This window comes from Macrosteles quadrilineatus, unplaced genomic scaffold (genome assembly GCF_028750875.1).
Source record: "Macrosteles quadrilineatus isolate MER2022 unplaced genomic scaffold, UCM_ALF_1.0 Scaffold_9__3_contigs__length_116548681, whole genome shotgun sequence".
Taxonomy (NCBI): Eukaryota; Metazoa; Arthropoda; class Insecta; order Hemiptera; family Cicadellidae; genus Macrosteles; species Macrosteles quadrilineatus.
The window spans coordinates 2,020,986-2,044,995 of record NW_026542602.1 but is presented as its reverse complement, the minus strand read 5'-3'; the positions used below and the strand labels follow the sequence as shown (position 1 = coordinate 2,044,995).

General features: G+C 33.5%; 1 protein-coding gene across 1 annotated transcript in view; it reads right to left on the bottom strand.

The window, feature by feature from the left end:
* The window catches only part of LOC129002267 (lachesin-like), a 182,307-nt gene that overhangs the window by 6,812 nt on the left and 151,485 nt on the right, over positions 1-24,010 (bottom strand). Inside the window, exons 5-9 of the mRNA XM_054429945.1 lie at positions 6,152-6,327; positions 5,308-5,441; positions 4,328-4,532; positions 3,129-3,299; positions 1,450-1,578 (exon numbers count right to left, since the gene is read on the bottom strand). Of these exons, the coding sequence (XP_054285920.1) occupies positions 1,450-1,578; positions 3,129-3,299; positions 4,328-4,532; positions 5,308-5,441; positions 6,152-6,221 (709 nt within the window). The 5' untranslated portion in view covers positions 6,222-6,327. The remainder of the gene's footprint in view (positions 1-1,449; positions 1,579-3,128; positions 3,300-4,327; positions 4,533-5,307; positions 5,442-6,151; positions 6,328-24,010) is intronic.

Genomic DNA, 24,010 nt, shown 5'->3' with positions numbered 1-24,010 from the left:
TCTGCATTTATACATGTTTTATGATAGATTAACCCCACAACGTAGGATGAAATTTCGTAATCGTCCGTGAATTAAATTTCAAAAGCTATATGTAAAAAACGTTGTATAACTCTCAAAGAAACGTAAAAGCAATGCAAATAATACTTAAACATTGGAACATAAAGTAAAACGATGAACGTAAAAGTAACGATTCGGGCTGAAGAAGTTGTTATCATGACAAAGGCTTATAGGATTGTATTATAGAATCGACAATTATGGCTGCGTGATTCGAATAATAACTACCATCTTTCTCTTCATCGTTTAAGCGTCTACTTTCTGTTTGAGTTTTACAAAGAAAAAACATTACTTACTCAATTTAGTTCAAATAGACTATCAGTTAATAGTTCTTACTACATATTGTTTTATAAGTTAACCTGTAGTATAGACGTATAGCCCTAATATTATGAATAAAAAGTTGAATGTTAGTTTCCGTAGCATTATGTCTTTTGTTTATAGCTTAACATTTACCTGGTTATTACATAATTGTTTTCCTGTATTACAGTGCATACTTAATTAAAGAAAGTTATTAGTGACCATACAAATCAGTCCACAAAAAATAGATGATTTTCGTAATTACAATGTCTAGGCTAAGCCATAGGATTAAACAGGGTGAATATCTCAGGGGTTGGATTTTAATCAGTGTAGAGATGCCTTAATTTTAAAATAATAAACCATGATGGTTACAAAAATCCTAAATTCTAAAACGAATGAAAATGATTGAACTCTTATTGACTTTATTGTTTTTAATAAATATTTTAAAAACTAACAAATCAATCAAATCAAATAAAAATTCCTTTTATTTCGTATAAAATAATTATATTTTAAATTTTTTACAAAATATCATATTACAATAGAAATATAACTGAATACCTTAAAAGTATACGAAATTAATTCCACATGGGAAAACCCATGCGTGGGAGTGAGTCGTTTTATATTGAAATAAGAAATAATGTATAGTATGTGATAGTATGATGTGTATGTACGTGATATTTCTAAAAAATATTTTAAAAATACCTAAGTTTTGGAACATCCCTTATAAAAAACCTTTGATGTTATGTTTATCATTTTGCTTGGGTTTGGTCATAGACACGTCAGATATGCCAAGGTCACCATGGTTACCGTAGGTTCTGGCGCACACCGCTGGGAGCACCATGTAGTTACGGCATACGCACTACGTAACTACACGGTGCTCCTAGTGGTGTGCGCCAGAACCAATGGTAACCATGGTAACTACAGCAGGGCTGACAGTCTAATTTAATATTTTTGTCTATGGTTTGATGTAGTGTGAATCTATTTTATTTCACCAATGCAGAATTAACAGTTCGTCTAAATACTGGAGATCTTATACGATTCTCCATGTATATGCTATATGGTAATTTATAAAATAAAATATTTAATATTCCTACTTACAGTTGACATTTAGTGTTATTCTCTTGCTGACAGCTGGTGGAACATCGTTGCTGGCGATACAGAAATACGCTCCCATCTGTTTACGGTCCAGCTTCACTAGATGTAGGCTGTCTCCACTGAACGACTCTACTGTAATGTTGAAAAAACAATGAATATCAATCATGAATAAGTGAGAAAAGCATGAAAGACATCAGTAAATCCATAAATAACACTTTTAAACTATATGAACGGTATAAATTAACAACGCAGGCAAATAAGTATTGTTTTTATTACTTTAAATGAATATGTAATTTTTCTCGTTCAACCCATTTCAGAAAGAACACATTTAAGAGTCTTTCAGGGTAGCTGTCATCTTGGATTATTTCAAACAGCTGTTTAAGGGTTATTTACCATCCAAAAATTTTCAAATACCAAAGTGATTGTAATTTAAATATCTAGTGCACTGTGAGATTAGAAATTGTCTTCCTACTTTTGTAATTGTATTATGAGTTTTAACTTGTAGGCTCCAAGGACTCTTAATATTCAAATGTTTTACGTTTAGGTTAATGTTAGTACATTTTAAGTACTTGTGCTAATAATGGGTTTCCCATTGCTGAAAACATCCTTAAAGTTTTATGAAGTTTAGAACAAGTGTGTGCTAACATACCAGAATTTGAATAATTGTAATAGTATTTGTTAATGTTTTTTTTTTTTAAATCATCTCGACCGAGTTAAATATATGCATTTTTGAAGTAGGTTACACCAATATCTACAATCACAACTTCATTTGAATTCCAAATGTGGGAACTCGCTACGATTTTAACCCATATAAATTGTAACGTTTACTAAAAAATTAAACTGCCAATTCCTAAATCTTATCAACATTTCGGAATCACATAATTTTTGACATTCTCTGTTTAATAGCAAACCACTACAATTACAAGATAACTTTCCGAGTCTGTTGCATTTAAGAAAATTAGATTCTGGTGGCTATAGTCTAACAGCTTAACACCAAACACAATTTTACGAGCGCTTCAAAGTCATCATCTAATTGTAAAGCTACCAACAAAGTACCCTTTGTATGTTTGGGCTGTGGATTACGACGCAGATAGCGGAAACTTGAAACCAGAGCAAATTTGTAATCTCTCTTTGTGCAGCTTTGGAGTTTAAATGAAATAATGGATACATAAGGGCACACTGAATGTCTGCTTAGGATGTTTTAGCGTGGAGTATGACTATTCAGACTATGGTAATTGGGCTCTTAGAGAAACCACTTCGACAAACTTAGTGTGTAACATTAGAAATAATTAGAATTTTACTCATAACATTTAGCTTCATTTAAGCTTTAACTATATATACTCATTCTTCGGCACACGACATAACTTTCTTTGAAATTTTAATTAAAATCAATCATTATAAATATTTTTTATTTGTTTTAACACTATTTTCGTTCAATTTCTTATGTTGTGCCTCAAACCTTGGTGTTATAATACACTTAAGTGACTCAATTTTAGATAATATTATTTTATGTAAAAACTGACTAATCATACTTGTTTCAGAATCCCCTGAATTGGAGTCTAACTTCAAATACGAAGGTAAGCACTCTAACCTCTTGGCTACAACTGAATCAATATTTACAACAACATGGTGCTGTTTACCAACTTTCTTTTGAAATGATACATTACTTTATATGTATATACCTTTGAATGTTTCCTTGGGTGTTTTCCTGATGACTATTTGCTCACTGTCCTCCCTCCTCCAAGTTATTCTCGGGGTAGGATGTCCCTTAGCTTTACAAGTGAGAGTTGCATTCTCCCCTTCCTGGACGGTAACGTCTGATGACGTCCCTACATCCTCTATGTCCGGAGGTACTGCAATGAGAGGGTATTCTAGTCAACTTAAGTTAAGCTATAATAATTACCTTTAATTTATAACAATTTCGAAAGGTTGGATGTAGCTGAAATGTTAAAACAAGGGAGAAATATTTTTTGTTGTGGGTGTTAAAAGAACAGCATTGCATATACTCCTGCTTAACAATGTAGTTTTAATTTTACTGAAATAATATATGTATATCTTTTGGTGAAAAAATAGTATACACCGTATTGTGGATTAAATATAATCCAATCATTGTGTTGAAGAGTTAACTAAGTTTTAGGTTCACCCCCTCAAATCGTACCTCAGTTAGTAAAAAAGAATATAAAGCGTATCTCCTGACAAATGTGCTAGGTCCAATTTCAAATCCATCGTTCGCACCTTGAACTGTACTGGGAGAACATTGTAAAGCCTCCCAGCCTTCATCGGTAAACTATCTTTCTTTTTGCTTAGCCAATAAATGGTGGCTCCATTTTCTGTTTACGGATATTATGGATGTCTGTCCTTTTATTGTTAAGGCCTAGAAGTCCAGCAGACTTAACTATGGCGATCAGAACTATTGACCACACAAAAATCGTGCGTAGTTCCTATGTTTTTTGGCTATATATATCTAACTTAATTCTAGTACCAACTCTAAATCTAGGTTTCACAGAAATTATTTGAAAATAAAGTACCATGACATATACATGGGCCTACATGTGAAAAAGAGGAGGGTGATAAGGGAACTATGCAACAGCATATTATAAGATTGAAGAAATAAGCGTGGAAGAATTAAATGGACAGAACATGGACTGAGAAGGTCTGAGGAAGGTCAACTGAAAAGATATTAGGGAATATTAAACCCTGATGGAAGATGACCCCCAGTAAGATCCAAGCAGATGTAGTGGGAATGAAAATAATTGGAACATCTTAGGAGAATTCAGAGGATCGGATGACTTGGTGAAAATATCTGGTGATGCTAATCATCAACTCCTATACAAATGACCCTGAGAGAGAAGTGATTGTTGTTTTTCTTTGCAAAACTTACTGTGCACGTCTATACAGCCGACTTGTTTCTTCATGATGCTGGTGTTGATCTGGCACATGTAGCAGCCCTTGTCAGAGGCCTTGACTTGTCTAATGTGAAGACCCCAGTTGTTGTGGTCGTAGGTTATACCTATCCTGGGGTTGTGAGTGACCAGACGTGTGTGAAGACTGAGGATAGTCTGGTCGTCCGCCTTCATCCATCCGACCTAGAATAAATAATGCGATATTAAAAAAAAAAATGTTGCTGTTTAATTTTAAGTCATTATTTAGAAAAGTTTCTCCAACGATTCCACTTTCTACTTTTTTAGAAATTACATTGCAAAATTTTCCTCTTTACCGTTACATATAGGCTTAGTTTAGAAATTATTGATTGAGTGTGATAAATAAGACAAATTCAGAACAATAGCATACTGTTTAGCGAATCAAAACCATGATAATTCGGTTGAAAGGAATATATTCATCAGTAAATACCCACAAACAAGATTATAAATAACATATAACAATTAGGGGTTGGATAGGTGCCTTATAGTAGTTTCTCGTGTAATAAATACTCATTATAATGTTCACCACACGAACGTTATAAAACCCATTTTTGACGAAAGCAACACTTTGGAAGTAAGAGGCGTCTTTCACAAGTTAAGCAATTACTAACTTCTAGCTGAAGTTACGTGTGGATTTGATTCATTTAGGAGGATTTAGTTTGAAGTGTTAATCCGTGTTTCGTCGTTTAGCATGTTTGATAACATTTTCGCTCTACTTTATTCACAATTTAAAACGATATGTGATAAAACTTCAACTTTTTAGGAAATGCTTAGTATAAAACAAATAATATACTTTACTGCTTTCTGTATTTCTGGAATGGTTACCGTTGGTTTCAATCTACGCTTTTACAGATTAACCCACTTACTGGGACAATGGCTAGAAACTACTATTTTAAATGTAACCGGGCTCTTCCCTGAGCCAAGCTCGTCCCCCACGTACCCTGTAGTTCCCCAGCTCTGTGGTGGTACACACAAGGATCGCCTCTCTGCCCAAGGCTACTGTCACGTTGTTGATCGGGCCTTCGAAGTCAGGCTCGTCCTCGACCCCTGGGAACGATCTGGTCTGTGGGAAATCTGTAAAAATCCAATCATATTCACAAGTCAAGAGAGGAGGAAATATTACACAACTTTAAACAAACTTAAATTACATTGGAGACTTCATTAGTACCTAATCTTGTAATTTGGAAATTTAAGAAGTAAATATCTTTCGAATTACTATAATCTTATTACTAGGTTCATGAGACAAAAAGGAATCTACAAAGAGTTAGAAACAATGGTAGACAACTACAAGATCAAGATCACTTAACATTAAGGACATAAGGTAGTATAAAACCTACCATTGTAATAATCATAGTAATCCAGGCTATGACAAAAAAAAACACAGTTCGTGAGCTTTGAACAGTATTTTATGAAATCGATCACTTAAAATTCAACGTATCTAAAAGCCTTAAAACTTATTTCATTTTTGCTATTTAAAAATAAATGCATCTTTAAGGGCAAATTTCAAATGGTAAAACACGAAAATGGGTGATAATTTGTTTAATTGCAATTATTTTTAGAAATAAAGATAATATTTTTCTATTTTGATGGCTTCTAGAATTATAAGCTATAATTATTATTCGTTTTTAATTAGGTTAGTGTTTTACTCTTCTAAAGTATTTTTATATAACTACCTTTTCCCGCTGGTTTGTATTCTCAAATTAAAAAGACAAGTCTTTAACTACAGCGTTAAAACTGAGGTAAATATGAAAAACAATCATTATATCATTTTAAATTAAACCAACCTATGGCTGAGTATCCTATAGTGATGACAGTAGGTACGACGAGGGCGAAGGTTGAAAGGTAGAAAGTCATCGTAGCTAGACGGGGAGAAGCTATTCACACAGAATACTCAGTCTGAGAGATCTTAGAGGAGGACCAGCTCGGGACAGGTTCTGGTACTTCGGCTGACATCTTGAATCTGAAACAAAAATGCTTTATTGAATAAAGAGAGAGTAATTGGAATGGTTATTGTAAGGGATTTAATGCTGAACCTACAGTGATTAACTCTAAAGAAAACGGTTCAGATTGCTAAGCCATAGCTGGATTCTAGCTTACAATAACCCGTAAACTGTAAGAAACGAAGAACTATGACATTGCTCGAACCAAGAACCAATTGACGTTCAAATCAAAATAAGTAAGTGGAGATGGGATGGGCAAACCTTGCGGAAGGGAAATAGGGATGTGGCTAAATAGGCATTGGGGTGGAACCTGGATGGAATCAGGGGAGTGGGAAGACAAAAACACGTGGAAACAGACGTTGGTCGAGGAGCTGAAGGAGAAAGAGAAAACTGGGAAGGGTTTAAGAGAAAAACAAACAACAGGGTCATGTGGAGAGGGACAGTAGAGACTCTATGCTCTAGGAGAAGTTAACGGGATTAAGTAAGTAAGTAATAACCCTTAACCTATCCAACCTTATAACCACGCAATTGGAGCTGCCAATGGACAATAATCATGGGTAGGGTTCTATTCCTAAAATGTAGCCATATAACATAATTTTCCTATGTATCGTTTATAATTTCACAACAAAGTTTCAAGTAAAAATGCTAATACATTTACCACCAGCATTAAAGTGTGAATTTGAAATATAGAGACCATATCAGAGACTTTTACCAAATATACTAACTGTCCTTAAATAGAACGCTACGAAATGATGTATGCAGTCTAGTTTTACAATAAAACAAAAATATAATTATAGGTTATTTCAATATGATTCAATTACTAAATTTTGCAACCATTTCCACTAATGGCAAAATACATGGACTTGAAGCAAAAGAATAATCAAACTTAAGGGTTGACGCAGTAAATGTTGAAATAAGAGATCACAATTGTAAACTGTATTGTTGTTATGATGAAAGATAAAGATGGATTACCTCGGATGAACATCACTGTTGTTATAACGGAGATGGAAATGTTCCTTGTTTCGTTTTAATCAAAATTATTTACCCTTAACTTCTATGTACAATTAGTATACAATAAAATGGAGAGTTTAAATGATCATTGTGAATAATGTGTTACGGTATAGTTGTTCAACCTGTATGTGTCAATGTGGGGATTGATTGTTTGTTTTGATATTGTTGTTTATTTTTTATTTAATTTTTTTTTGTTGGTAGCTTAAAAATCAGACCATTTACAGGTTATATTGAGCTAAACATTCTCAGGCAAACTACATTGACAGTGCAGTGAGGTGGAAGAGTCCCAATATTGTTTCTCCAGGAACATATTGGTTTCTGATATCTGTCCCAGCATTAACCAGCATTCTCTTATCTATATGGTCCAAGTAAGACAGAACTGAGCCATATAGCCTGGTTATTAGTAAAACGATATATTTTCTACTCATTGTAAAAACCTGTTAAGTAGAATATTTGTTATTTGTGTCTTAAGTGGAAATTGTTTGTCAATTTGGACTGGAATTCATCATAAGTAGTTTTTCAATACAGTGAAAGATCTCTATTTCTATATATAATGTCCTATAGCATAAGTTTGGTTCCGAACCACGGGGTTACGAAATAACATGGCCAAGCCCTAATAGTGTTTTACCGAATTTGATTAAAGACTTCCAAGAGGAAATGCCACTATTACCACTTTTTTTAAAATGAAAAAAAAAATACAAATATCAATATAAATTCAATTCATAACAATTAATTCTCATACCTTTATTGCCCTCAAGCAATTTAATTTACCATTAGCTGTATATAGAATTTCGCATAGATAATTTGAACAAAAGTATTTGAAATGGCAATGTGAACTATTAATTCTAAAGAATTAAAATGTAGGAGGGTGTTTTGAAAAGCTAAGGAAAAATATCCTAGCTTGAAATAAAAAATTGTGTGTGAGGACTTAAAGTTATTGGTGGGTGTATAAATTACCTGCTGCTAAAGCGAAACCGACATAAAGACTAGGGTTGTACATGTAGCCATTCCTCAGTAAGTAAACAAAATAAAGGATTTAGATTCCTACGAGATCTCGTGCGTTCACAGCGTAAATTTGATTTATCTCTGGATTTCTGTTGTAGGAAATATGTTTCAGTCTTTCACTTGGAATATACATAAATAATGTAGGTTTGCATGTCTGTATTTTAACATCCCGCCTTTTCAAAAACAAAACGCGTTTTGCATCTATGGACTTTTTCAATGATGAGGGTGGGTTTAGTGTTGACGCATTTTGTATGTTTGTTGATTCCTAAATGGAGTAAAATTTTGTGTCTGTATGTGCATGTGTGTGCGTGTGTGCTTGTGTGTTTCATTTAAAAACACTTTAAATGCATTGTAAGTGAAGTGTTCGTGCTTTTGGTCTGTATCAATTCACAACATTTATTACCATATGTTACAAATAGCAAGATTATTTACTTTTTGTTGTCAGTTAGTTATTACATGATTAAAGTCAAGTTTCGTTTTACTAAGTTGTACTTTTTAATTGTATAAGTGAATATACTTCATTGGCGACGAGGAATTCGAACTCACACAATGCCGAGACGACATCAAGACGATCCAGGTACCGATCAAGTTCGTAATGAAAAAAGTATTAGTAATTTTAAATGTGACTTGTTCGACCCGGACACAGTAGAGATTGATGTGTGGCACATTAAGTTTACTACAGGTCTTAAACTCAATGGAATTAACGATGACGAAACCAAACGCTTACTATTCATAAACTCTTTGAGTACTAATGTGTTAAGCACACTGGTTAATCTTTGTAGACCTAATGATTTAAATGACTTTAAGTATGAAGAACTTTTTAAACTGTTGTTGGACAACTTTAAAACTAAAAAAATCGCTATTGCGGAAAGAGTCAGGTTTTTTTCACTCCGTCAGGGCTGCGAGAGTCTGACGGAGTTTGCCAATCTTTTGAGGCATAAAGTAAATGATTGTCAATTTCCCATTCAATTTTTCCAACAAGCACTTGTTACCGCTTTTGTAATGGAAATACGTGACAACAATACAAAATCCAAACTCATGGAGAAGGATTATGAAACGTTCTCAGAAGTCGTTAACGTAGCTAATTCTCTTTTCTCAGTAAAAGATGCTTTATTAAATAGTTTTTCTCAGAGGGAATATTGTAACGTTATATCTCCAGGACCATGCTTTATATGTGGTGGTAAACATCTTAAAAGGAATTGTAACATCAAAAATCCAATATGTTACAAATGCGGGAGTAGGAATCACATAACTAGAATATGTAAAACGGGGCAAGTGAAGAAACAACACCTTAGGAGCAACATTGTTGAGAATGATCCAAAGTCAAAGGAAAGGAGTAACGTTGTTGATAATGCTGTAACTAGCTATAGTGACACGAACTCTTTGGGAGGAATACAGGACATTCATTCAATCGGAAAGCAGGCAACTTTTTACCCGATACTTAATCTTAACATCTTACTCAATAACCAGATCGTAAGGATGCAGTTTGATACAGGTAGCTGCGCATCAATCATCTCAGATCATACTTGGAAACAGATAGGAAAACCAAACCTTCTGTTAAGTAAGCAGAATTTTACTTCATTTACGGGCAATTGTGTTAAACTTCTTGGTGAGATGGATGTAGAAGTTGCTTTCGCAAACGTTAAAACGAAACTCAGAGCTTTTGTTGCTTCGGGTGTCAAACAAAATATTTTGGGAAGAGATTGGATTTTACCTTTATTTCTCCACAAAATATCACTTTCCGATTTGCAAAGGATATGTTCAGAACCGTATAAACAAACCTTACAAGTAGAAAATACGGATCAACAACTTGCCAAACTTGTAGATGAGTTTTCTGACGTTTTTCAACCCAAAGAAAATAAATGTTCAAAGACAACAGCTTATTTGTACTTAAAAGAGGGCGCTACACCAGTGTTTAAAAAGGCAAGGCCTGTTCCTTTAGCTTTAAGGGACAAGGTTAAAGAAGATAAAACAAAAGAGAAAGAGAATAAAGAAGAAGCAACTGAAGCCACTACTAGCCTTAACTTCAAAATAAATGAGCCTGTGTTTTGGGCAGAAACTAGAAACGGAAATGTTGTGTGGAAACCCGGAGTAATCTTGAAGAGACTAGGGCGAAACGTTTGGAAAGTTGAAGGTAACAATGGAAGAACCTTTAAAAAACACGCCGACCAACTAAAACATAAAAACCTTCTTGAAGACAAGGACAGTAGTTCAATCTCGGCGAGAAGGTGAAGTGTTCGTGCTTTTGGTCTGTATCAATTCACAACATTTATTACCATATGTTACAAATAGCAAGATTATTTACTTTTTGTTGTCAGTTAGTTATTACATGATTGAAGTCAAGTTTCGTTTTACTAAGTTGTACTTTTTAATTGTATAAGTGAATATACTTCAGTAAGTTGTAAAAAGAATAATTACCAAAGTGGAGGTATGATTTTACTAATGTTTTAGAAATGTACAACTAAAAGGGTTATAACTAATATTTACTACCCACAACCTCATTAAAGGATTTCGTATAAGCATACATATAGTATATATGGGACTTACTTATTATCGTGTTAATATGAAAATATTATATGCCTTATGTGAAGAACATTTCTTCAAACCCTTAAACATACAAAAAGTACTTTAATCTGAAAAAAATCACTTAAGAAATATTCGCAAGTTATAAAGTTATTAAGCTACCTATGTGAATTGTTAAATGAATGTTATCGTTGACAAGTTCTACCATAGATAGACATAAGTTTGACATCAGACGTAGAGGGAATGAGCTGTTGAAAAGACAAATGTCACTTCCATGACATTGCACTCGGCGAGGCGGCTGTCTCACTGTAAAAGGTTCCTTTTAACAACTCTTTTATAACCAAAGAGGATTATGCAAAGCCTAAGTGAAGTAAGGCTGAGTTAATGTATGTCAAATTCAACGATTTTAATAACTTGACATTATTTTACGTGCCAGCATTATCATTATATTAATGTTGTTACTTTTTTTTTGAATTATTTCTAGGGAAAATATAATTTAACAAAATTTTCAACAATTGAAAGTTTTGACAAATAGAGAGATAAGAATATATAAAAAATTTTAACTATATCTTAATAAGTCAAGGTCAAAAGAAACCCCCATTAAGGTTTGGCAAGTAAATTTTGTGTTGATAGAAAGTGTCTTATCTAATTATTTTAACGCTTGTTGTAAAACAGTTCTAGTGAAAACAATCTTCCTACTTTCTGAGAACAAAACAATAAATCCCATGTGCTAACTCAATGTTCATTTCGCTTTTGTCTACTCGGCACAACATTGTGAAAGTTGAGAAATACATTTCTTAGGCAATTTTTTTATCCTCTATACTTTCAATGTAATGAAAATAACACTATAGTAATCATGATATTCATATATATTGGTTAAATATTTTTTTAAGTAGACAGGTTTGCTTGTCGGTTAAAAATACAAAACCTACTTTCAAAACCCAATCGGTGCCGTATGCATTGTTTAAAAACTTTTACTTGATGAAGTATTTATCATTGGGTGGTGAAAATAAAAATGAACACCTTTAGCTACTACAAGTAAATTAGAAATTGTTTGTGAAATTGTTAGTATTGTTAAAGACTAATGTTGCAGACTGTATAATATCTCAAGGTCTCAATGAAACTAATGTGACGCTTTACTTCATTTTGTGTATTGCCTTCCGGATTACTTCATGAATTGTATACAAGAGGTTAAGTTACCTTGATTCTGTCCAAGTAATCCTTAAGTCGTCATTAGTGCAACCGGTTTCGATGTCTATGGCATCATTGTCAAGCTGAACGTAAAAATCGCTCCTAGGAGGTCGTCATGAGTCTTGAAACACACGTAACACGTAACACATAACACGTACACAAACAAAAAACGATAAAATGCATGGCCACACAACTAATTTACAGCACGGCGGCGGGTACAGGGTGTAGGTCTAGACTGACGCCGTGTCTTCCTCTCCCCACCTTCCCCCTCGAGTTATCAGCTGTTGATAATATTTCGTCGATGTTTAAAGCTGTCTCATAAATTATATTTGATTCAAATGAGGATTTATCATTTAGGATGTGTTGGGGGTGTTTTTTGCCGGCCTTGTAAATTTCGTATTCCTCAATAGTATCTAATAATCTTCCTCTTCCTTTATGGGATCGTAGAACTTCTAGATTGGTGTTAAAATCTGTATATTCATGGTTGTTATCAATTAAATGTTCAGCAAATGCGGAGTTAGGTTGGTTAACAGATGGTTTCGGGAGATGTTCTTTAAAACGTGTTTTAAATGGGCGTGAAGTCTGACCAATATAAAAACTTGGACAACTGTCACAATTCAGTTTGTATACACCTGAATTTTCTGTTTGATCGTCACGGTTTGTTTTCTTATCTTTTAATACTGATGAAAGTTTATTCGAGGTTTTAAATGAGACGATAACTTGGTTTTTAGACATTTCTCTGCTTAATGTATGGTTGAGATAGCTGCCAAATTCGGTGGAAACGTATTTCGGTCTGTCTAAGGTTGTTTTTATGCGGCTATTTTTGTTCTTATGTTTCAAGATTAGTTTGTCGATGATATTGCTCCTGTAACCGTTAGCTATTGCAATATATTTAATGGTATTGACCTCTTCGTTGTAGTTTTCTTCAGACATCGGGATTGATAGTAATCTATTAACAAAACTGTGATAAGCTGCCAATTTCTGGTTTTGAGGATGATGTGAACTATTATGGATGGTCTGGTGTGTGGTTGTAGGCTTTCTATAGATTTTAAAAACGAGTTTGTTTTTATCAGAACATCTTGAGATACTAAGGTCTAGAAAATTCAGTGTTTTATTGCTTTCGGTTTCGAGAGTAAACTTTATGTTTTTATGTAAGCTGTTCATGTAAGTTAGTAGCATTCCCAACTGTCGCTTTGTGCCATTAAACAGGACAATAGTGTCGTCTACATAACGATGATAAAATACCATTTTTTCTCTCAGGCGGTTTTTATCAGACCATAAATGTTTATTCTCAAGGTCGTTTAAATATATCTCTGCTAATATGGATGATAGCGGAGAACCCATCGCTAACCCTTCTTTTTGTAAAAATATTTTGTCTTCAAACTGGAAATAATTCTGTTTCATAATAGTTTCGGTGAGTCTTATGAGGTCGTTTACAGCTTCTTTGCATAAAGATGAGTTTGTTAATAAGTTCTTTTCGAGTATTGAAAGGGTTTCATTTACTGGTACATTTGTGTACAGATTAACTACATCGAATGATGCTAAAATGTAACTATCTTTTAGAGTTACATGATTTATCATATTTACAAGATCAGTACTATTTTTTAGACTAGAACTTTTGTCAAATTTGACCTCGCGTCGTATTATGGAGTCCAATTTCTTTGCAACTTTGTATCCTGGGGATGGAATGAAATTTACAAGTGGCCTTATGGGTATGTCCGGCTTATGAATTTTGGGCAACCCTCTAAAAATAGGAGCCTGTGGGTTGGTTACTTTTAGACTTTTCATCTCAGTTTTTGTCAGTAGCTTTGTGCTAGCATTAATTTGTTTATTAATTTCTTTAGAATATTTAACTGTCGGATCTTTGCTCATTTGGTTTATGTCGTTAGCCTCGAAAAATGCGTGAACTTTGTTTAAGTAGTCACGTTTGGGAAGAATAACTATCGAGTTTCCTTTATCAGCTTTGCAAATCACGGCATGGTTCTCCGCGACCTTATCTCTAATGCGTGTAGCTACTTTCCTCAGTGACCTATGTTTGACATGTTCAGCCCTGTCAAATTGACTACCTGCTACATTCCTGGCTTTTTTAACAATTGTGGCTCGAGCTAATGTTCTGGAACTTTCGTCTTTTAACATTTTTATAGCGGATTCAGAATGTAAAATTTCAGAAACCAGGGACTTTTTTCTGCCATTCGAAAAATTAAAATTAAGTCCTTTACTAAGTAGAGCAATTTCGTCATCATTAAATTCGATGTTTGTATGGTTCAATACTATGGTTTTGCTGCATTGAAAGCCAAAGCAATAGCCGAAAAAGCTTGGTTGAAACATGAAATTAAATTCTTACATGCTAAGAAAGACATGTTAAATAAATTACTATTTAACATACATTTGAAATTAATAAGCACATTACATGCTAGCCAAAGAGATGACATCATCTACAACTTAGATTCACAGATTAACAGAAAAATTGTAGTTAAAAAGAGAACACAAAGGAAAAAAATCAAAGATCTCTCAGACACCCAAATACAGAAAGAGATGATTAAATGTAATCACAAATTTCACCCTGTAGTATTGAACCATACAAACATCGAATTTAATGATGACGAAATTGCTCTACTTAGTAAAGGACTTAATTTTAATTTTTCGAATGGCAGAAAAAAGTCCCTGGTTTCTGAAATTTTACATTCTGAATCCGCTATAAAAATGTTAAAAGACGAAAGTTCCAGAACATTAGCTCGAGCCACAATTGTTAAAAAAGCCAGGAATGTAGCAGGTAGTCAATTTGACAGGGCTGAACATGTCAAACATAGGTCACTGAGGAAAGTAGCTACACGCATTAGAGATAAGGTCGCGGAGAACCATGCCGTGATTTGCAAAGCTGATAAAGGAAACTCGATAGTTATTCTTCCCAAACGTGACTACTTAAACAAAGTTCACGCATTTTTCGAGGCTAACGACATAAACCAAATGAGCAAAGATCCGACAGTTAAATATTCTAAAGAAATTAATAAACAAATTAATGCTAGCACAAAGCTACTGACAAAAACTGAGATGAAAAGTCTAAAAGTAACCAACCCACAGGCTCCTATTTTTAGAGGGTTGCCCAAAATTCATAAGCCGGACATACCCATAAGGCCACTTGTAAATTTCATTCCATCCCCAGGATACAAAGTTGCAAAGAAATTGGACTCCATAATACGACGCGAGGTCAAATTTGACAAAAGTTCTAGTCTAAAAAATAGTACTGATCTTGTAAATATGATAAATCATGTAACTCTAAAAGATAGTTACATTTTAGCATCATTCGATGTAGTTAATCTGTACACAAATGTACCAGTAAATGAAACCCTTTCAATACTCGAAAAGAACTTATTAACAAACTCATCTTTATGCAAAGAAGCTGTAAACGACCTCATAAGACTCACCGAAACTATTATGAAACAGAATTATTTCCAGTTTGAAGACAAAATATTTTTACAAAAAGAAGGGTTAGCGATGGGTTCTCCGCTATCATCCATATTAGCAGAGATATATTTAAACGACCTTGAGAATAAACATTTATGGTCTGATAAAAACCGCCTGAGAGAAAAAATGGTATTTTATCATCGTTATGTAGACGACACTATTGTCCTGTTTAATGGCACAAAGCGACAGTTGGGAATGCTACTAACTTACATGAACAGCTTACATAAAAACATAAAGTTTACTCTCGAAACCGAAAGCAATAAAACACTGAATTTTCTAGACCTTAGTATCTCAAGATGTTCTGATAAAAACAAACTCGTTTTTAAAATCTATAGAAAGCCTACAACCACACACCAGACCATCCATAATAGTTCACATCATCCTCAAAACCAGAAATTGGCAGCTTATCACAGTTTTGTTAATAGATTACTATCAATCCCGATGTCTGAAGAAAACTACAACGAAGAGGTCAATACCATTAAATATATTGCAATAGCTAACGGTTACAGGAGCAATATCATCGACAAACTAATCTTGAAACATAAGAACAAAAATAGCCGCATAAAAACAACCTTAGACAGACCGAAATACGTTTCCACCGAATTTGGCAGCTATCTCAACCATACATTAAGCAGAGAAATGTCTAAAAACCAAGTTATCGTCTCATTTAAAACCTCGAATAAACTTTCATCAGTATTAAAAGATAAGAAAACAAACCGTGACGATCAAACAGAAAATTCAGGTGTATACAAACTGAATTGTGACAGTTGTCCAAGTTTTTATATTGGTCAGACTTCACGCCCATTTAAAACACGTTTTAAAGAACATCTCCCGAAACCATCTGTTAACCAACCTAACTCCGCATTTGCTGAACATTTAATTGATAACAACCATGAATATACAGATTTTAACACCAATCTAGAAGTTCTACGATCCCATAAAGGAAGAGGAAGATTATTAGATACTATTGAGGAATACGAAATTTACAAGGCCGGCAAAAAACACCCCCAACACATCCTAAATGATAAATCCTCATTTGAATCAAATATAATTTATGAGACAGCTTTAAACATCGACGAAATATTATCAACAGCTGATAACTCGAGGGGGAAGGTGGGGAGAGGAAGACACGGCGTCAGTCTAGACCTACACCCTGTACCCGCCGCCGTGCTGTAAATTAGTTGTGTGGCCATGCATTTTATCGTTTTTTGTTTGTGTACGTGTTATGTGTTACGTGTTACGTGTGTTTCAAGACTCATGACGACCTCCTAGGAGCGATTTTTACGTTCAGCTTGACAATGATGCCATAGACATCGAAACCGGTCGCACTAATGACGACTTAAGGATTACTTGGACAGAATCAAGGTAACTTAACCTCTTGTATACAAGTGACGCTTTAGTTTACAGAGTTACATGGTGGAATTTTTTGTTTTAGAAGATGGCTTATTAACAGCTACGATAGAATGTAAAGCAGCACTTAGTGTGAAGCATGTGAATGTATAGATGAAAGCCTGACAAAACATCTACAGTGTATACCCTGATCACGCAGGTGTTATTTGTCTTTACAACAGCGGCTTTATCTTTGTCTGGTGAATAGCATTAGAGTGTCAATGGTACAGAACAACCTGAACACGTTGATGCATTAGAACTAAATATGTGACATGTTTTCCTTAACAATCTTCAGTAATCACTGGATAAATGTGTCTTAATACGGTTTTGAGTATTATTTTGATTAGATTTTGTATTATTTTAAATATGATTAGACTAATACCAATACCAAACAACCTTTAATAATAATAACTATCATATTTGAAATAATTAATGACTAACCGATCTTTCAAATGCTATATATTATTATGTAGTGTATGATGTAAATAAAACAAAATGCAAACTATACCATAATGGAATTGTATATTTTTCATTTGTGTTTTAAAGGTTTTTTCTAGTGAAGACTAAATATGAAAATCCGTTTGAATTTCCCATCGTAAAAAAATTCCTGGATTAATTTAAATGCTCCGAATCTGTATATCGTTGAAGGAATTCGATTACGTTTTTCCCTAAATAACCCAGATTGTAGTTAAGCGTGACCAGTTTTCTTGTTTTATATTTAATAAATTCAATTTAACAATTTACATTTCTATAACCTATAAAATAATATTGTTTGAATTGCTACAAAAATACATTAACTTTTGTTTCAATAAAGATAATAAGTTCTTTTGAAATTCAATAATAAGTTGCACTTTTCAGCATAAAAGATATAATAGAACCATACTTAACGACTTATTAATAAAGTACCTTAAGCCTAAAACTGTATTGAAAATTATTATAGATTTTTAAGTCATTAAAAATATTTTAAGTTATAAATTTTGAAAATATACTGTAATAGACTAACTGAAAAATATGTCGATGGGATACATACAACCACACTTTTAGATTTTCCCTACACATATGGTTGAAAGGGATGTTATACATTCCATTCACGGAGACTCGACATTCGTCTCTTTGACAGACCATTTCCCGCACGCGTCTGGAATAATCATGTTTACATTGTATACAGAGTCACACGACGGTAAATATATCACTACATGAAAGTTTTTAAAAATTTGAATATTTATTGCCCGGCTTTTTGGAGAGGGATGTCTCATAAACAAAGTGGTCCTCGTCATATTTGTATAATTTTAATGATAAGAGGAGCTCCACGTTTAATCAGGATATTACCAACATGTCTCTTGGCTATATCACCAAATCAATGCACATGAATGCTAAGCAGTCTTTGAATATATTACAAGAATAGACTGTTTGGTCTCTTAATTCTGAACGGCATATTAATGTAGTGAAATATGTAATAATCGCATATACAAATAACTCCAATGCTTGAATAAAACCCCTTAGAATCTTAATTAGACTCAGGTTGTAATTTTCTTTCATTTAATTTCATTAATACTTCAAGCCTTTAAATGATTGAGTTTAATTGAACATTTCGTTGTTTAGTTTTGGCTAAGTGTTAAAAGTCTTATTGTTGCAACAGAATCAGAAATACTTAAAATTATCTAATGGTGGATTAAAGATCAAACAATAACACCGTACGAAAGTATTAAAAACGACCAAATGTTTTACTAAAACTTATTGAAAACTAGGAAATGAAATTATGAACAAATGCCTCGAAATTTCCAAAAGAAGTTAAAACTCTATTAGTAAATATTATAAATGACATTATTTCAATAACCCGTAGTTAAAGCAATGGACGTAACGATATAAAAGGAGAGATTTGATCAATTCTTTGTGTGGATGAACACCATTTACTAAGATATTTACTAAGATATTATCTTCTAAACCTACTTGAGTAGGCCTATGTGTGAAGGAAATTTTTCAGCAGATAAGCTAAGCAGGTTTTATTACTGCTAAGGTGAAATAAAATACCCCTAACCCAAATTATATTCCACAAACTACGATACGAGTGTACAGTTGTAAACATAAAACATTTAAGGTACATGGTTAAAAACTATCTAAGAACGTAGTTAGACTAAATTATACAGTATTTTCTTAAGAATTTATCCATAAGTATATTTTTTGGAGAAATAAAATGAATAATACACACTCTGGTAGTAAGTGAGTAAATAATATAGCTTGCTTAGAAGTTATATGGTTACAGCATGGTTACGTTTTGGCGGTATTTACTTTTAGTTCCTGAATCTGTTGTAACAAAGTTGATCAACAACTGACTTCTGGTCAGGAGATTGAGTTACCTGATTGCGGACTGGTTAGGTAAGGTCCGGTTCAGAATAATAAACTATGTCAACTGAAAAGATTTCTGTTTACGACTTTTTTGATCACATAAAACCCCTGGATATATAACCCAAAGTATTTACTTTTTTATTTATTTGTCGTATATTTTTTTCAGATTGTGAATAATAATCCCAACTTAATTGAACCATAATACCACTCATAATTGAAATGACTTATTTCAATTATGTGGTATTAAATAATGAAATACCCCCGCCGCAGCAAACCTGAAGACTAAGCGAATTTTAAATTGTCTGATTACATATTTACTAACATATTTCCATAATTAAGACATATTCATTCCCAATTTAAATAACAGTACCTGGGGACCAAGCTTTGCTCGAGGAAAATCATTAGTTTACTCTGAAAGCAGTATTAGTATTGCAGATACATGAATCCATTTCCCACACTCCGCACTGCTAGCAGTTACTAATTCTTTCCCCCTTTCCTGAGTCTTGGACATGTTTCCATCCCTTCTCATAGCGTTTCAGTATTGCAGATACATTATTCTAACTGCTACAAACTGTTTCCAGTTCCCTCACTCCACACTGTTTGCCCTTTCTACTTCCTTCACCCCTTCCTAAGTCACGGACCTGTTTCCCTCCCATCCCATATCATTTTAGGATTGCAGATACCTTAATATAATCGTCATAAACGGTCCCCACACTCCGGATAGCTCACCTTGACTACTTCCTTCACCACTTCCTACGTCTCGGACCTGTTTTTTATATGGTTCCTGGCCTGGATGATGCCTAGTTATTTAATATCAATTACAGTTACACATTGATTACATTGATTATCATCACGGTTGCACTTGCGATTAATTTCATCCGTTATGTAAGGAAAACCCTTTTTAATCTCACTTGGTTTGGATTTGCTCTCAAAACGTGATCGGAAATGGTTGCGGTATATTTATACAACATTTAATGTAAACATATCAGTGACAGCTAGAAAAAAATCTTGATTCAAACAGCTGTTCCTTATTTCATAGATGACGTATGTGATAAACATTGGGAGAAAACTTGACAAAAATCGCACAAAATAAGGTTTTAAAACGTCCGTCATTTGATTTACAAAGTAGTGAGGCCATATTTTAATGGCTTAAGACACTCTCGCCAATCCAGTGAATACATTAAAATGGTTTGAATCTTGGTAGGTACGGTACTCTCGTTTTCAGGAGAAGTCCGCGTAAAATGCCTTCTGGGCCGTGACACTAGACAGACAGAAATTGAGATGAGACTTGTTTCGGCTTCTTTAATGTATTGAACATAAAAATAACCGAAAAATATATAATTCTGAGCTATGTACAGACAAAAATCTAATTTTTTTAATATATATTAGGTTTAGCGAGTACTTAGGTTTGCTGCTATAGGGAGGGTATTTAAGTCTGTCTTTTAGTAAAATGTTAATAGCTTAGTTATAAAATAATTAAATTTGCCTAGTTTCATCAAAACATAAACAAGCAAACTACAGCAATTTGCTTGTTCTCCATAAGAATAACATGACAATTTCAAATTAACGATATTTTAAAATATTGTGCTATATTACGGTGGTGGTTGCAGGTAGACTTTAAGCACACTGTAGGTGGCCCAGCTCTCCTACAACCGCCGTCTTGGCATCATTTCGTTGTTTCAATCATGCAATCACAATCCAATTTAACATTTTATCATTATAAAAATAATTTAATGATGGCTATTAAATTTATTTTTGTTAATGTGGATTTTTACTTTATCTCGTAGACCCATTTTAGTCAATGAGAACAACCTAATTGTATAAACAGTTTATTGTTATGCCTATGTATTCAACTTTTATTTGCAGTTATATTTATAAATTAAAATGTGATTTATTGGTATTTTATCGTTTGATAGGTAGGTTTGACACTTAGTTACAGTTTCAATCACTTAACAGTTCTATATTAAGAGAGTCTCTTTTAATAATTTTTTGGACACGCTTCTTACTGAATGAAACTTCAAGTTAAAAATATAACTTCGACGTTCTCAACCTCCAAACATAATAATAATCCTTAGTTTAATAGAGTGCCGTATTTATTTTTCGTTAGCCGAGGACTACCACACTCGGCTGCTCCTTGTAAGAATTTTCGAATTTACACTCTATTCCTGACCAGTCTAACCATCCTAAACAATGACCGGTGAATCTAAACTGTTATATGAGTAAAGTTGCACGCAATAATGTAAAAAAAGGCTCCTAAGATTCCCTGCAAATTGTTATAAATATCTTAGTTTTAGGCTGAACTAAATCCCATGCTAAATCTATTTCAGGCTATGTTCTGGGAAAAATTAGTTTTTTGTGAAAAACTTAAAATAAATATAAAAATGTTTAGTATTAGCTTTATAGACTGACAAATGGCAGTTTTACGAAAATGTAAATGAATTAATTTTAGCAAATGCTTATAACAGATCATCATAGTTACCACAGTAGCAAATTACTAAAAATATAGTACAAACATAAAAGGACATTCCTATAAATGCTATTAAGAATTGAGTATATAATCAGCTTAGGGTGTATGATGTATTATAAGCAAGTTATAAAATCAAAATCATATATTTTATTTCATTTTAATCGTCCTTGGATTCCTCTACTTTTTTTCAATGTAGCCTTTCTAAATACATTTTTGTTCCAAGGTTGATTTTTTTCAAGCTGTTGATTGGATTTAAATTTCTAATTTAAAATTCTTTCGTCAGCGAATTTCTCTTTTGATAAAAATTATGCGTTCAGTAACACCTTAGAAATCTTGTGTCTCTTTTACCCTCTAGCGACTTATTAGGGAGGCATTAACTCGTAATATACAGGGTGAGTTTTAAATGAGTCCCCCCCCACTTATTTCTACATTTCTTAAGATATCAACTCCGGACCACGTCAGATCATTGTAGAGTAGTAAGTGCTTCATTTTGACTGGGTATAAATTTTTGGCCGCCATCTTGGATCCACCATATTGGATACAACGTTTTTTTTCAAATGTAAAGGTAGGTAGTAAAGATTTATGTATATTATGTGGTGTATACTTATCTTTATCTAGCACAATTTTGCGATTATGTTCTTAGTTTCTAAATGCACAATGTTAAAATGGGCTAAAAATAATGTTATAAAAGGTTCTCATAACTTTAGAATGGATCAAGATTTTTAAAAACGAATTGCAGCATCGTATTCAGCATAAAAAAGTTTGTTAAAACGATGGGTCACAACCCTACCTGTACATTTGAAAAAAAACTTTGTATCCAATATGGTGGATCCAAGATGGCGGCCAAAAATGTATACCCAGTCAAAATGAAGCACTTACTACTCTACAATGATCTGACGTGGTCCGGAGTTGATATCTTAAGAAATGTAGAAAAAAGTAGGGGGGGAACTCATTTAAAACTCACCCTGTATATATATATATAAATTATATAATTAGAGTGATAAGGCCCAGTATAACACCCCCAGTTGGCTCGTCACAATCACATCACGTTTGTTGGGAAATCAATGAAAGCTCTTGACATAATCCTGCTCCATGTGACACACCTGAAAACACTGCATTCTCATTTGTAATAAAGACAGGGACTGAATAATAAGCGCATTTAAATTGTTTAACACAATTTAATGTTATAGGGTTTCACACTAGAAGGCACCATTTTATTATTATTCTTCTTTTTACGTTTATGACTGATACACAGTTCACTTACCCTTTATATTTATTTTCTCGTCTGTTATTATAGTTATGAATTGCAATGTCAATGTCCCTCAAAATTGCTAACACAGGCCCGAAGAGCACCACCTTAGCTACTTCCAAAGGATGTTCTTTCACAAAAGTTCCAATCCCACCATCTTTCCCTTCAACGAGTCTCCCAGCAGCTAAATCGTCCCCTTTTTCTTCTGAAACCACAATACAAAGTAATGATTTGATGTCACTGATAAATTCAAGCGCCAACTATATGTTTATAGACATGAGATAAGTCCCCAAATATTTACTTTCTTGCCGTTTACATAGTGCATGCAGAAAGTTTTGTTTTCGTACAAATTTTCGAGTTTGAGTTATGGGTGTAAATGAATCGTTTATTGTAGAGACCGTATTACCAAAATTATTTTCGATGTTGACTTTTTAGTATATTTATATGAGTAAATATTTTATATCACTCCTAGCGCAATAAAAGAAGATGAAATATCCTGTTTTTCAACACTAATATGTTTAAATTTTGCCTCTTTTAGGCCAACTTTCAACATTATGGAGATTCTTCGAAGAGGCTGACTAGAAATTCATACAAGTTCGAAGGCTGTGAATCCGAAAACTCATCGACGAACAGCAAGATTGGTCTCGATCGCGATACGGCGACTATACTAGATGCGATAGCCGCGCTACGTAAAGACACTAATGAATCTTTCATCGGGCTACGGAAGGAAAGTTCTGAAATGTGGCAGCAAACACAAAATAAGTTAGATAAAGTCAAATGTGATATAAATATCCTAACAACCTACAATAAAATCCTCGGTGAAGTTAAACTACTATGATGACGTGAAGAGTAAAATAACATCTACAGACATAAATGTAGAGAAACTACAGGAAGAAAATATAGAACTACAAACCAAAATACAAGGATATGCAGACTGAAATCGAAGAGATGCAGATTTAACTTAACAAAAATTAGTAGTAATAGTAATATAACTTGCAATATAAGTAACGCATTAAACACAAATTTGCATTAAATAATTATTCACAACAGTACGTAG